At 27.6% G+C, this 16,878-nt stretch overlaps 1 protein-coding gene across 1 annotated transcript; it reads right to left on the reverse strand.

Annotated features, from left to right (window-relative positions):
* Nucleotides 1-1,111: 1,111 nt before the first annotated feature.
* On the reverse strand, nt 1,112-1,894 carry LOC145033439 (uncharacterized). The gene is made up of 2 exons (XM_078982053.1): nt 1,683-1,894; nt 1,112-1,589 (listed from the first exon to the last, which is right to left on the reverse strand). The coding sequence occupies exons 1-2, from the start codon at nt 1,800-1,802 to the stop codon at nt 1,260-1,262; spliced, it is 450 nt and encodes a 149-aa protein (XP_078838179.1). The 5' UTR covers nt 1,803-1,894; the 3' UTR covers nt 1,112-1,259.
* Between the last annotated feature and the right edge of the window lie 14,984 nt (nt 1,895-16,878).

Below are 16,878 nucleotides of genomic sequence, written 5' to 3' on the forward strand. Positions count from 1 at the left end.
CTAACAGAGGTGGTGGAGTGGCTGAAGTTGGTGGAGTGGCTGAAGTTGAAGGTGGTGGAGTGGCTGAAGTTGAGGATGACACTATTCCTGAAAAATATTTAGTCCATTTATGGAAGGCAATGCAAGATTTGAAACAATCACGGTATTCAACTGAAGAAATTAAAAAGTCACTTAGTCTGACAGATTCACATATGAAACAACTCAATGATTACAATGACACTATTGAACAAGTTCTTCCTATGTCTATGGTAAACCCTCTATATTACCTTAATGTTTACATTCGTTTATGTTATTAATTGCTTGATGTTTTATAGGAAGAGGAGTATCCACCTCAGACAGAGACACAAGATGGGGATGAAGAAAATATCCCTGAGACACAACCAGAAAGTGAGGAAGAAGAAGAAGGCATTAATGACACCCATGAATTACCAGTACACCTTAGGATTGTGAAAAAAAGAAGGCCCTCTGAGAGGATTGTTAAAACCAAGCTGAAGAAGATGGGATGTGTTCGGACTTCTTCAAATTCACCATTGGAGTTGGATTAGGGTGTTAGGGTGTTAAGGGTAGTAAGGGTATTTTGGTACATCTTTTGTGAATGCTACTTTTGTGCATCTTTTGTGAATGCTACTTTTGTATATCTTTTGTGAATGCCCTTAAATTACTGATAACCATATTTTGTACATCTTTTGTAAACACATTGAAACATTGTGAATGCCCTTAACATGGTTGGTAATGACATATTGGAGTTTGTTGTTTAATTATTTTAGCCACATTGAAACATTGTGAATGCCCTTAATATGGTTATATTTGTCAAGTGTACACCATTTATGCAAACCAAGAAGGGCACCAGCAACACCTCTGTAGTAAGATCTTGTTATTGATCTAAATGATTCTTGACCATCCTAACAAATATATAAAGAAAAAAGAAGAGATTTTTTTAAGATTTCTTTTTATAATAAATGTAACAAGAGAATAAGGTATAGAAGAAAAGAAGGAGACAAACTGTGTCCCAGATTTGGAGCTTTATTGGTTTGTTGTCAATGGTGATCATTTTAGTCCCAAATTCAACACCAATTGTTAAATCATGGTTATATTTGTCTAGTGTACACCATTTATGCAAACCATAATAACATATTGCCATTTCATTAACCGAAACATTAAACTATTACATCAAAATTTATCTATTACATCATGATGATAACAAACCAAAAGATTACATCATCCCTACCATACCATAATACCCTACAACTTACACTAAACTAACCATACATCATCCCTACAATGAAACAAACAAAACAAACCATCATCCACTTGCAGAATCCAAATTCATTACTAGGCACATGTGTATTGTCACACATTGCAATTTGATTATCAGGTTCAAGAGCATTCGCAGGGGCAATAGGGACATCAACATTCACAGGGGCAATAGGGCCATCAACAGGTATTTCACCTTCATTAACAGGGTTATTAAAAGGAATAGCTACACCCCCATTAGCAACAGCTCCTAACTCATACATTCTTTCTTTATACCACTTATTCAATAGTGGTGGGTCAATCCAACGAAAATACCCACAGTCCTTCTCTTCATCCTACATAACATAGCAAGATGCATGTTTTTAACATAGAAAAATGGGAAATTTAGAGGATTAGAAGAATTTGAGTGAGTTTTGAAGATTCTATACCATGTAATTTGGGCAACCAAAAAACCTCCGACCTGGATTCTTTCGAGTCCATGATGTCCACATCCCAACCGTATCTCCACAATAGCACGTTCTGATGTTGGTGCTTGACGAACTCGACATCGATTTCCTGTTGCCAATTTGCCCTAATCGTTCGCTCCTTTGACTGGAGATTGAAGAAGACGAGCTCGATTCAATGATTTAGCCCTCTTAAATGGCACATAGGATGTTATTTCACATGATGACTTCCACGTAAGCTGCCACATCAGTTAGATACCGGCTAACCTATTAAATATCTCGTTTTGATTACGTTTACAGGTATTTAGGACTAAATTGCAAAAAAAAAATATAAGGGCTAAATCGATTATACGGGCAATACTTAGGGACTTTATTGCAGTTTTCCCATTATTAAAAACATTTTTTTTATGTAATTTTTTTTAAATAAAAAAAATTATTTTAGTCGTATTATAAAAATATAGTTTGTTACAATCAATTTATATGTATTTTTATATATTTATTTAACATAAAATATTTTTTTTATATCTTTAAAAAATACGTTTTCGAATAAAAAATATGTTTTCGTAAAATATATTTTTTTATGTCTTTGAAATAAAAATAATTAACACTAGTTCTAAAACCGTTTTTCGGTTATATGTATTGAAAACAACTTAACAACGATTTTGTTATGTATTTAAATAATTTATACGATATTTTTTTTTAATGTCAAGTATTCAATTAATTATCATTATTTCAAAAAGCTATATAACTATTTATTTTCATCTTCATTTTAACCATACGATTTAGAACTTACGATTAAGATGAAATACGTATTTTAAATAAGATATATAACTGAATAAGTTTTTTTAAATACATGGAACCGAAAAATTGTTTTCAGAAAACCGATTGGTTCAGTCAGTTTTTTGAAAACTGTTTTCGTTTATATGTATTTAAAATAGATGAAATACGTATTTTAAATAAGATGAAATATGTATTTTGAAATAAGATGAAATACGTATTTTAGAACTAGTGATCCAAAAGAATTTATATATTTTTTTATGACGTGAGTAGTGTTAATTATTATTAATTCAAAGACATAAAAAAAATATTTTACAAAAACATATTTTTTATACGAAACTTATTTTTTAAAGATATAAAAAAATATATTTTATGTTAAATAAATACATAAAAAATACATACAAACTTTTTGTAAAGAACTTTTTTTTTATAATACGACTAAAATAAATTTTGTTTTATTTAAAAAAATAATAACGTAATAAAAATGTTTTAAATAATTTATTTATTATTTATGTATTAACGATTTTGTTACTATATAAGTTAGTTTTAGGAATTTATAACCAAGTCAGCTTCCATCTCAAATGGTTAAGGCCTTTTGTCATTTTAGGGGCGGGTGAAGGTCTCAAGTTCGAGCCTTTCCCCCTTCCTTCAGTGAATTGATTTTTTTTCCAAACAAACTTCAAAAATGATCCTTGTGGTTTATCAAAAAATGTCACGAATTTAGTTCTTTTATACTTAAAAAGACAAAAATGCCCTTATAGATTCAGTCTCTAATAGTTATTTTTTTTCCAAACAAACTTCAAAAATGATCCTTGTGGTTTATCAAAAAATGTCACGAATTTAGTTCTTTTATACTTAAAAAGACAAAAATGCCCTTACAAATTCAGTCTCTAATAGTTGTATATTAACGGTGTAAGTAAAAAGTGCCAACTTTGCAAGTTTTGCAAACCACAAGGATAATTTGCATAAAAAAAAATTAGCAGGGATTAATTTTGTGATTTTTGATAAACTATAGGGACCATTTTTATAATTTTGTCTATAGTAAATTGTTCCTTTAATTTATAATGAAAACCTCTTTCATATGCTAAAGTGACTAACCTATATAATTAAAAAAAACTTGCAAGTTCTCTAGCTTTTCTATACTTTCTTTTACTTACCATATGTTCAACTTATAATGTGACTCACTTATACAATTAAAAAACCTTGCAAGTTCTCTAACTTATAATGTGACTCACTTATACATAATTATTGGTTCTCCAATTAACCATTTTTTTTTAAGTTCTAGGTTTTATTCTTTATCGAAAAAAAAACTAAAAATATCTAAATTCATAACTTAGCATTGTGAATGTTAAATATATTTTTCGGATTCACCGTGTGAATTTATATTCACATTGTGAATTTTCAAAGATTCACATTGTGAATTTGATGAATTTTTTTTTTATCGAATTTTATATCATTGGAAATATGATAAAATAAATTATAAATTTCTGTATTTTTAGGTTTTTTTTATAAAAATAAGTTTTAAAAGTTGAAAAAAAAATTGGTTCATTGGATAATTATGATTCTTTATTGAACCTTACCACACACACACACACACACACACACACACACATATATATATATATATATATGTGTGTGTGTGTGTGTGTGTGTGTGTGTGTGGGGGGGGTGGGGGGGGGATCCTATTCCGCTGAGGAGTCAAAAAAAAGTGAGCATTGTAACGACAATACTTCACGAGCTATTTTATCAAGTGCACAAACGTCAAACTCAAATAATTGGTCGTGGTGTGTTAGCATACGACCAACATCCATGTTAACCAATAGGGACTCGATGATTTAATCATGCGACGAACGTCCATAGAACGTGAATTAAGTGAGTATTATTTATTTTTGTTTTTTATTTTTTTTTTCTTGTTTTTTTTATTTTTTGTTAAAAAAATTTAAAATTTTTTAAACACATATATGATCGGTTTTAATGTTTTCAATATTGTTTTCGTTTTTTAATTTTTTTTATTGTTCGTTAAAAAATAATATATATATATATATATATATATATATATATATATATATATATATATATATATATATATATATATATATATATATATATGTATATATGCTCGGTTTTAACGTTTTTGTTTCTTTTCGTTATTCTATTTTATTTTTATTTTATTGTAAATTTTTTTTGTTTTTTTAATATCTTTATTTCAAACTTGAAGATACAAGTTTTTTTTGAAAGTTTTTTGATTTTTTTGATTGTTTTTTTATTTATTTGATTTTTTAAAATAAATATCGATTTAAAATTTTAATGTTTAAAAAATATAAAATTATTAATAAAAAGAAAATATTAAGGATCATAATGTTTTTTGTTCATATTTTTTTAATTAATTGGATCATAAAATTTTGAATCAAATTATTTTACATTATAGTATTTTTGAATCATATGATTTTGGATCAATAATATATTCAAGTAAATATAGGTTTTGTTCAAAAAAATGAGTCATTGTGTATTTTAAATCATAAAAGATATAATTAAGGGTTATAAAATATTTTAGTCTAAATATTTTCAAATCATAACATATTAAAGACCATAAACAAGTTGAATCAAATTTTTTTTGAATCAAAAATATTTTGAATAGTCATATTTTGGATCATATTATGTAAATATAAATAATTATATATATATATATATATATATATATATATATATATATATACACATATATATATATATATATATATATATAATATTTCTCAAGTTTAAAAATAAGTAATTCAAAAACTTATTTTTACAAAGTCAATAATATATTTGTAACGCCTGTGTTGTTGGGCCTATCATTAATATTGATATAATAGTCTAGGTTAACCTTTGTGACCAATATTAAAATAATAGAAATGTATTATTTGAGTAGTATGTGTTTTGTGCTTAATTGCTTAATTATGTGGTTTGATTAATTAAGAATAAAAATAAGCGTCAAAATTTAACTGTAAAATAAACTTGATATCTTTGGATAATGTTGTAGTAGTTGAAACGAGGTTTCCGAATATATATAGAACGCCCAAATCTAACTTCGTATGAGGAAGTTATGAATTATTGAAGTTTCGACTTAGCGGTATGCAACCCGAGATACTCGATTTATGATCGAGCAGTTTTTAGCTGAAACAATCTAAATGAGAATCGAAGATCTCGTTGTTGGTATCGAAGCAATGAAAAGTTAGGCGAGAACGGACGTCGGATGAAGAAGTTATGAATTTATAACGGAATTTTTTTGTCCCGGCGTATTAAAAATAATTAATAAAAATAAAATCAAAATTAGCCGACGGAGTCTAAATGAAAGTTGTAGAGCGTAGTCTCACCTACGCGTGGATATAAAGAACGTCGAAAACGGAGTTCGTATGAAGAAGATATTAATTTTCAAATTTTATTAAATAATTAATATTAAAATTTAATTATAAAATCCGGTATAATCCGAAGAGGAGTCACCGAGCATATCCGAGGTACGCCCAACATACTGCTGTACGCCCAACGTACAACGAAGCGTGACGTCCCTCGTACTTGAGTTCTTCGGATGACGCACGCTATGACGACTTCGGACGCGTACGCCCCGCGTACAGGCGTACGCCCAACGTACGTGTGAGGCTCAGCCTCTATAAATAGGATGCGAGGGCAGCCAGCTCATTTGCTCTTTTTCTCTCTTCTCTTTCCTGTTTTACCTCGATTTTCATGCCAGAAGTACCCCGAAGCCCCTGTAATATTCCCGAGCCCCGAAGCAAGTTTCGAAGCCCCGAAGATCCCGAGAAGTGCGATTCCCGAGCCGAAGCTCTGTCCGCAAGAAGTTCGATTTTTGTGGAGATCTTCCAAATCTGCTGAGGATTACTACTTCTGCAAGCTGTAGTGCTGTCCGATCATCTTCTAATCAATTGAGTGTGTAGTTACTTTCTTCTAACACATAATTATAAAGTATTTTATACGAAATACGTGTTATGTGTATAATTTTGTTGTTATATGTGTGAATGTATATTCATTCTCTTCTATCTCATAGATCTGACTTATTTTCTATGAAATACGTGTTATGTGGGTGTGCCTCATCTGTTATGTGAAATATGTATTGAATGAAAATGCTATACAGGTTTTAAACTATGTATGAAAATATATATTTTTATCTACTAATATGTTGGGTAGAACATGGGTATATAGTTGATGTGTAATAGACAGATGAGAGGCCTCGATGTTGTTGTTGTTGACCTAGTTATTCAGCAGAGTATGGATAACGATCACAGACTCCTTCTAGACAGTCTTGTGGAACGCTAGCAGGTTCATAACTTGTAGGTGTTGTGAACGATGTGTTCACCGGTGTACTCTATCCCCCTCATGGTTGCCTTTAGGATATCTATTGTTGAGGAAACCCCTTAGCAGTAATGTCCGTCCCGATGAAAATTGTAGATTAGGTCCCTTGAGATAGATGTTGTTTTAGGGACGTAAAGTGAGGATAACGGGAATGGGTAATCAGGATAGTGATTGGTTGGTGAAATTAAATATAATATATTTATTGTGGGTTGAAAACCCTATATGCTCACCAGGCTCCCAAGCCTGACCCACTCAGTTTTATTTGTATTACAGAAAGTGGTGCAAGGGCGTAAGATGGATGAATCATCGAGTTGTTTTGTTTACAACTCTGTATGTGTATATATTTGTTGAATGACCTGTAATGTTATCGTTTATGCTTTATGGTATGTATCGGAACATGACACCCCGAGTTTTGATTATATAATGAAAATGCATCTCTTGATGAAATGCTTTGATAAATATTATTTTATCATGTTTTGTTTTGGGAACAAATTCCGCAACACTTTTAAATCAAAAGAATTTACTCTGAAATTATTTTAAAAAGCATAAATGAAATCGGTCTTTTTTGGCCGTGATTTTGGGGATGTCACAATATTGAGTTGATGTATCCCTTAAATTTTTATGATTTTTGGATACTTTTTAAGGTTTTTATTATAAAAATAAAAAATAAAAAAATATATTTTTTTTCAAATTTTCATGATTGTGCTTATTTTTTAGAGAATTAAATTTTTAGAATTTTAGTTTTTTCATATTTTTTATTTCAAAGAAAAATATTTAAAGCCAAAAAACAAAATGCTGGAAAAAAAACTCACCAAATGAGGGCTTGACAAGTGATAAAGAGAGAAAACATTTGGGGGAGGGCGGGGGGTGGGGGTTGGATTTTTTTTTCCCTTCTTCCTTTTACTCATTTAATCTCCAAACATTTAACATTTGTCCGGAAATATCAAAATCTCGCAAATAATTTCATAAACGTCACTTCATCACGCAAGATATTGAAGATAAATAAAATCAGATCTCCACCTTTTATTTTTTCAATCTTGCGACAGATTTTTCATTGCAGTCCTCACTTATTTTTGAGTTCTCACTCGATCCAACTTATATATAGTCTGTTCCGTTAAGATTCAAAATAAATTAAAGATCTTGACAATCAACTCCAGCCACATAATTTACATTTGCCGCTCTAACCCTTCAGCATATCAGCATGGCAAGTCAGTTATAATCATAAATTATTATGTAGCGTCATTCGTTCTTTTCACCTCCACCACCTTCCCTACCACCACAAACGCCACTGCCACTACCACCACTACCACTACCACTACCACCACCTCTGCTATCAAGCAACTCAACCACTGCCACCTCTGTTACTTATATCACCGCCATCTCTGTCATCACCACTTCTTCTGTCACCAAACGTTATAATCATATATGATTACTTAATCTATGATCATACACATATATAGAATCATTTATGATTAAACATATACATATAAACTAGTATAATCATATATAATTATATCTCTCTTCCATATAATCATTTATAATTAGGTATATCTCTTTGTTGTCGGTACGCTGTAGCGTTAGAGCGACAAATGAAAAATATATGGCTGAAGTTGAATATCAAGATCTCTATTTGTTTTAATCTCATGTGAACCGTCCTATATATATATATATATATATATATATATATATATATATATATATATATATATATATATATATAGATAGATAAAGGTTCAAATGAAATAAAAAAAAAGATAAGAATTCTAAAAACCTTTTATTTTTAAATTTGTATTTGTAGATTATTAAATACATGCTTGTAAATATTAAAAAGGGTATTTTTTGTCTTTCAATTGTTAAAAATGAAGAAGGGTATTATCGTAAATAACAACAACTCCTAGTCTAGATAAATAAACAAAAAATGATGGATCTAATCTTAGATCTATTAACTTGAACTATTTTTACTCTATCAACATATAAACCCTCATCCTTTTTTTCTTTAGCATAAATCTGGCAGTCATATTTCCAGCCACCAATAGCTCGTCATGTGTCACCGCCTACTGTGTCGACTGTTGTCGCCTACCACCGCCTCTACATCTGTTTTTCTTCGATCTCCAGTGAAAACCGTTAGATCTAACACCTCCATCGGTTTTTCGGCTATTTATCTGTTCATATCAGATCTCCGATGAATTTTACCAAATTTGATGCAAATATGATATGTTTCAGGTAGATCTAAGTCCTCCACCTCCACATCTACTCATAACTGGTGTCTTCTTCCACTACAAAAAAAGTGTAGCCGCTGCTAATTTAAAAAATCTATCATATCGATAAAGTTCTAGTGAGATTGATTAAGTTCCGACGAGAATCAGTTGAAAATCGCCAAATCTACCGCCATTGCTGCCTAACACCACCTTTACATGTGTTTTTCTTCGATCTCCCATGAAAATCGTCAGATGTAACGCCTCCATCAATTTCTATCCCGTTTATCTCTTCCTCTCATATCTCCGACGAAACTATACTAGATTTGACACAACTATGATGTGTTTTAGGTAGATCTAAATTGTCCTCCTCCACAACTAGTGTATTCCAGTGAGATTGAACTGGTTTGTGTCACATTATAGCATCAAATTTGTTCTTACCTTGTTTGTGTCACCACCAGAGCATCACAAAGCATAAGTCGCAACCATCATCATAATATACGGTGTTATTCTTAAACTAGTTTTTCTACCAGATCTCGTTTTTTGTTTATTTGATTTTTTTGTGTTTTTGTTTCTCGGATTTGGTCTATCGCCTGCGAAATCTCTTGTGGATCCATACTATATATGTTTCTTCACCACAAACTCGTCTAGTGGTAAAGTTTAAAAAGTGAAGTTATGTAAAAAAAGATTCACACAAGTCGTTTGATAAAATGTCACAAGGAAGTTTTCTTTTCGAGTCTAAACGACGAATATTGTAAATTAAGCTATGAATGAGTGTATTAAATTGTGCACATAATGTAACTTAAACTGTGAATTTTTGCATTTTTACATTTTATGTACTTTTTTATATTTGTTTTGTACTTTCTTTACTTTTATGTGTATTTTATAAATAATGATATATATTATTTTGAATGCTTTGTTTTAAATTTTGAATGGTGTATGATTGGATGCATTTAACTACGAATAACTTCACTAAGTTGTGAATTTATTATGAATGTGTTGTGAATATACTAAATTAAGTTTTTGAATTTTGAAGGTTTGTATGTTATATTGTGAATAAGTGAGTTAATATGTTTATTGATTTTTGAATTTAGGCTTTGAATATGTGTTGGGTGAAATATAAAATTTCTTTTTTGCTATTTTTTTACTAAAAAAAAGATTTTAATAATTGAATCAGATCATTCTTTTTTACTGTGAATTAAGTTGTGAATTTTGTATAGATTTGTGTTAAATTGTGAACGAATAAATTAATATGTTTATTGATATTTGACTATAATATTTACACTTTGATTATGCCTTTGGTGAAAACTAAAAATTATATTTTTGCTATTTCTTATTCAAAACTGAAAAACAAAAAATAAAATTTTAATTATTGAATCAAATCCTCATTTTGTGAATTTTATGTTAAATTGTATGTTTATTGATTTTTGAACCTAGTATTAAGTTGTGAATTATGTCTTAGGTGAAACACAAAAATTACATTTTTGCTATTTTTTTATTAAGAAAATAATAATAAAAAAAATATTTTTAACAATTGAATCAGATCTTTTTTTAAATGTGAATGCGTTTTTTATTAGTGAATTAATATATTTATTAAAATGCGAATATGATGATGTTTTAAAATGTGAAGACACTTTATACACGATATACATTTTAAAGTAATCTAAAATTTAGAAAAAAAATATTTTGAATTTGTCTAGCCATAATTTTATTTTTTTTACTAAAATTTTGGCTGGAAAAATAAAAATATTACCAAAAAAATGTGAACTACAATGTTTGTTTTATTAAACTGTGAATACAACCAGAAAAATACCATTAAATTTAATGTTAGTCCGGCGGCGGTTCGACAACGGTTCAATGGTGGTCCGGTGACGGTCCGACGATGAGTGTCAAGTAATTTGTAAACTAGAGAATTGAAAAGTTTGTTTAATACAATATAAATATTGGATTAGTCCAAAATGCTCTTAATGAAAACATTTTAAAAAATGATTATTAGGTTTTTAACATTTTACATTTTTGGGTTCTCATTTGAACCACTTACTATATATATATATATATATATATATATATATATATATATATATATATATATATATATATATATATATATATATATATATCCCTTATTCTAATAAAAGAGTAGTTTTTAATCTTGTTTTGACATGTGTCACTATATTAAACCTTATAGTTAATGCAAATTTTATTTTTCTTTTGTTATGTTTCATCTTATTATCTTTCTAATATAATATATGCATACCATTTGTCAACATATTGATTCTCTATTTCAAATTTCAAATTTTAAATTTCTCATTCTAATTACATTAAATTAACAACATTAGAATAAAAATTAAAATAAAATTAATACAAATTATAAAGTTATATAATTTTATATATTTATTTAAATCAATGATTATAATTTTATATAACTAAAAAGACCTCTTAGTTAATAATGTATTTAAAATAAGTTATTAATAATTTTAAATTTTAACTATTAAAGTTTAATTAATTTTATAACTGTGGTTCCTACGGGTTATATATATATATATATATATATATATATATATATATATATATATATATATATATATATATATATATATATATATAGAGAGAGAGAGAGAGAGAGAGAGGAGAGGAGAATTCAATTGAGAAAAAAAGAAAGGTTGGAAATTGGAGAATCATTTTCAACCCCTCATTTATTTTTGCTGCAAAAGCTTCCGTCGTACCAGCGGAAATGGAAAAGGAATAAACATGTGTTTTCCAACAAAACGTGTTTCCTTAATATATACAAAAACATTTTTTTTTTGTTTTTTTAATTTTTAAGAAGCTGTTTTTATTGAAAAATGATTTTAAATATACCAAAATTCATGATTTTTTATTCTCTACAAATAGACATCCATATTGATATAGTTTTAAAATAAAAAAAATTATTTTTTTAATATTTTCAGCTATCGTTATTCATAAGTGAATAAAGATGAATCATGTTTTTACTACAGTACATTCGTTATTCACTTATGAATAAAAACAATGATTAAGTTTTTTTTTACAATTTAAGTATCAATCATATATGAATATAGCATATACTAAACATAGTATATTCATATTTAAATATTAGACGATTTATTCACTTGTGAATATTACATAGTATATTCACTTGTGAATATTAGATGGTATATTCACTTATGAATATTAAAAAGTATTTTCATATCTGAATATTACATAATATTACATGGTATATTACATGTGAATAGTACATAGTATATTCACTTATGAATATTACACAGTATATTCACATATGAATATTACAATGTGTTTTCACAAATATATATAATTTTCATATGTTATTCACATATGAATAACAGACATACTTGCATATTCATTTTGTTTGTTTTAATAATCATATATTGATTTAGGTAAGAAAACATATTCATATACGAATATAACGCGGTAATTTAGTTTATACATTTCATCAAATAGTTGGAGTGCATACAATTGAACTTTTTTAAAAATGTTAAAAACTTGATACTTTGACTATTTAAATCTTACAAAATAGTAGATAGATAGAGAATTATATAAAAAATTTCAAAAAAAAAAAAAAAACAATTGATCTTTTTCTAACCTCAATTTTGAAGTTTTATTTGAGAATCGATGTTGAATGAATGATGTAAAGTGGATTTTTTGTTGATTATCAATGATGTTGATCTAATAATGCTGAGAGTATAATTAATCATAGATGTTGAAGATCTGATCGTATTCAAGCAAAATTGAAGGTTGGATTAAAAGAACAAAAAACGAAATTTTGTTGTTAACTATTGAATCGTGTTGATAAACATGTTATTGACGAAGATCGATGATTGATTAACACTAGATGATGTTGATGATGATTTAACTGAAGAAATCTGGATGATTGTTGAAGGTTGGAGGAGAAATTTGGATGATGAACGATCGAAATTTCTATACAGTTACGTATTTGAGATTGAAGGTTATTATCATATTTACAAGTTTATCATCGTGTCTTTTTATGTTTAGATTAAATGAGTGGCTAAGAATGATTCTCTCATTCTCAACTTTTTTTTATTTTCTCAATTGAACCCATCTATATATATATATATATATATATATATATATATATATATATATATATATATATATATATATATATATATATATATATATATATATATATATATATATATATATATATATATATATATATATATATATATATATATATATATATATATATATATATGTTGATTTCGTTTTGATCTAATTTTTCTATTGAGCAAAAAACATTTTAAATATTTTATTATAAGTTAAACTCTTGGTGAATTGTATATCGACCCAAACGCCATAACTTCATTGTTTCAAGTACAAAAAAGCGATGATGATGATTAAGATAGAGTTAGTGGTTAATGAGATTAATGGCGCCAATGATGAACAAGTAAAGTTACACTTGACACACCCATGTTGGATTAATATTGCTCCATGAATTTGTTCTAAATAAATAGAGAGACAATGGTGTCATGTCAGTTCTCAATGATCATGTGATGAGGACACCATTTGTTAAAAAGAATGGATCATAAACATATATATCTTCTCAAAGTGATATTGTGTCATCCCATTTATTCTTTTTCACTCTCATTGCTTCTTGATCATGGAAACGGAGAAAAAAATAAAGGCTATAAACCCTATACGCTAAGCAATAACACCAAGAAAGAAAAGAATACTCAACACTCACCGGCCGTATAAAAAATTTGTAACAATGCGGAATGTGTATGTCATATAATATACAATGTGTAGCAATATATTCATTAAAACCATATCCTTTTTTTTTTAATAATACAGAGTTAAATAACTTCGATATTGTTGATACACATTACTTTTTAAAATCGGATTTTTTATACATTCTTTGGTAAGATAACATTGAACAAGTTTCTTTCAATCTCGTACCAGTTCATGATTTTTTTACATGATAGGTAGGTATAGGGTTCTTTCTAGATGTATATGCAATCTTGTAGTTGCTGATTGTTTTGGATGTTTTCATATTTTAGTAGAATTTATGCATTTCCAGAAGAAAAAAAGTCTACTCATATTCCTACTTACCTATTTAAAATTGTGATAAAGGTCAGAAAATATTAATAGGAAAATAAAACTGGACATTTTTTCATAATTATAAATTGATACGAATGTGGATAGAAAAAAAAAAAGGATGATATTTGATTTCTCTTTATAAAATCTTCATTGGTTATAGATTTGATAGGATAAAACCTGATATGCATATGGTCAGGAATTATTCTAGTGAAAATATAAAGGAAAGATATTCAGAGATATAGTATTGTAGCTTCTTTTAGTAAAGGACGTACGATAACTTGTTGGATTTGATTAGCAACACATGAGTGTGCCATGCTTTACGATACTCATACACTCAACATCTTTTCAAACATTATCTTGATAGATGATTGTGCACATGTAAAGCTCATACACGTCGAAACTTTTTTCAGATTTAGTGGGTTAATTAGATGAGTAAACTAATGTGCACAAGTACACGACGCCTTAATGTACTCATATTCTTTGACAATTTAGGCCTTATGTTATTCTACCAAAGTTAGTGTAATCACAACACTTCATCCTTTCAAGGTTTCTCTTTTATAGTTAAGTAGGGATATGTCCATGTGAACACAGACACAAGGTATTGATTGATCTTCAAAACAGGTTACAAACAATACATAAAGAAACATATATTATTTATTTATTTTCAAAGAAAAAACATAAATACATATTAAAACACCATATTATCTTTTAAAAAAATTAAAGGCATTTACATGTGTATTTTTTTTCTTCAAAACATTACAAAACCTCTTCTAGAGACCTAATAAGAACACTATAAGTACGCTTTTGTTCGGAATAAAATGCTATTGCCAATGTCATTACCTCATAATATGTTTTATCCTTCATTGCTTTAAGTTTTTCCCTTTTCTTCTTTTGGTCGCAATGAAGTAATACTTTGTTATGTATCATCATGTTGTGATGCATTAGCTTCTCATTACAAGATTTAAAAAACAAAGTCATGTTTGTAGTCTTTCGTGGGAATCATGTTAGTTGATATTTTAAAGAATGACGATATATATATATATATATATATATATATATATATATATATATATATATATATATATATATATATATATATATATATATATATATATATATATATATATATATATATATATATATATATATATATATATATATATATATCCCTATTTTAATAAAAGAGTAGTTTTTAATCTCCTTTTAACATGTGTCCCCATATTAAGCCTCATAATTAATGCAAATTTTATTTTTTTATTTTGTCATGTTTTACCTAATTATGTCTTATAATTAATGCATACTATTTGTCAACATATTGATTCTCCATTTCAAATTTTAAATTTTAAATTTCTCATTCTAATTACATTAAATTAACAAAATTAGAATAAAAATTAAAATAAAACTAATACAAATTATAAAGTGATATAATCTTACATATTTATTTAAATCAATGATTATAATTTTATATAACTAAAAAAACCTCTTAATTAATAATTTATTTAAAATAAATTATTAATAATTTTAAATTTTAACTATTAAAGTTTAATTATTTTATAACCGTGGTTCCCACGGGTTATAAACTAATATATATATATATATATATATATATATATATATATATATATATATATATATATATATATTCTAATAAAAGAATAAGTTTAAGCTCCTATTAACAAGTGTTATACAATTAAGACTCATCATTAATGTTATATATCACCTATCATGCCACTTATCAATCTATTAATTATCTATTTTAAATTTTAAATTTTAAATTTCCACTCTAATTACATTAAATTAATAATTGATTCCTCATTTTAAATTTCAAAATTTTAATTTTCTCACTTTAATTATATTAAATTAATAACATTAGATTGAAAAATAAAATAAAATTAATATAGATTATAAGGTGATATAACTTCACACATTTATTTAAATCATTGATTATAATTACCTTTATATAACTAAAAAATATTTCTTAAGTAATAATTTATAATTGATTAATAAATTTGATTTTTTAATATAAAAATGAAAAAACATCATAAATGGTCCCTGTGTTTTCCCAGATTCTGAAGTTTAGTCCCCGTAGTTTAAAAATCTCATAGTTGGTCCCTATGCTTTCAAAACTTTTGACAGATGGTCCTTATCCCTCACACCGTTAGAATCCCACCGTTAATCCTTATTTCATTAAAATAATATAAGGGTAAATCGGTCTTTTCACCTGTGCCCTCTTCTTTATTAAGGGAAATGATTATGCCACTGTCTTCTTCACGTCAACTCCCAAACACTCTTCATCTCCCAAGAGCACAGTGACTTCGTCTTCAACAGATCACTCTTATCCTCGAATCGAAATTGGGGTTTAGGGTTTACACAGCACCAAAGGACAATGGTTCTGTCAATATGGTGTTTGCGTGAAAAAAATGCGTGCTTGAAGGACTTGCAATCGAGATACAGTAAGATTTTTCATAAAAAAAAAAAAAAAAAAAAAAAAAAAAAAAAAAAAAAACTAAAGTTTTTGTTTTCCTTGAATGTATTTGTGAAGATAAATCATCTTCTTTATCCTTTCTATTTTTATGTTTGTAGAGGGATATGATAACTATTTCACGTTGAAGATACACTATAGTGGTGTCTTCACCAAGTCACCTGGAAGGAAATACGTCGATGGTAGTGTATCATACGTAGATGACGTTGACACTGATTTATTTTCAATCCATGAACTCGATGACATGGTTCGAGAATTAGGGTACAAAGGTGAACAGACTCTTTAC

The sequence above is a fragment of the Lactuca saligna genome, chromosome 3 (assembly GCF_052625555.1).
Source record: "Lactuca saligna cultivar CGN05327 chromosome 3, ASM5262555v1, whole genome shotgun sequence".
Classification (NCBI taxonomy): domain Eukaryota; kingdom Viridiplantae; phylum Streptophyta; class Magnoliopsida; order Asterales; family Asteraceae; genus Lactuca; species Lactuca saligna.

Bases quoted from the DNA above. Each gene is read 5' to 3' on its own strand.
- LOC145033439 (XM_078982053.1), bottom strand. From the start codon at position 1,802: ATGTCGAGTTCGTCAAGCACCAACATCAGAACGTGCTATTGTGGAGAT. The intron at 1,590-1,682 runs GTATAGAATCTT...TATGTTATGTAG, and splicing joins TTGGTTGCCCAAATTACATG to GATGAAGAGAAGGACTGTGG.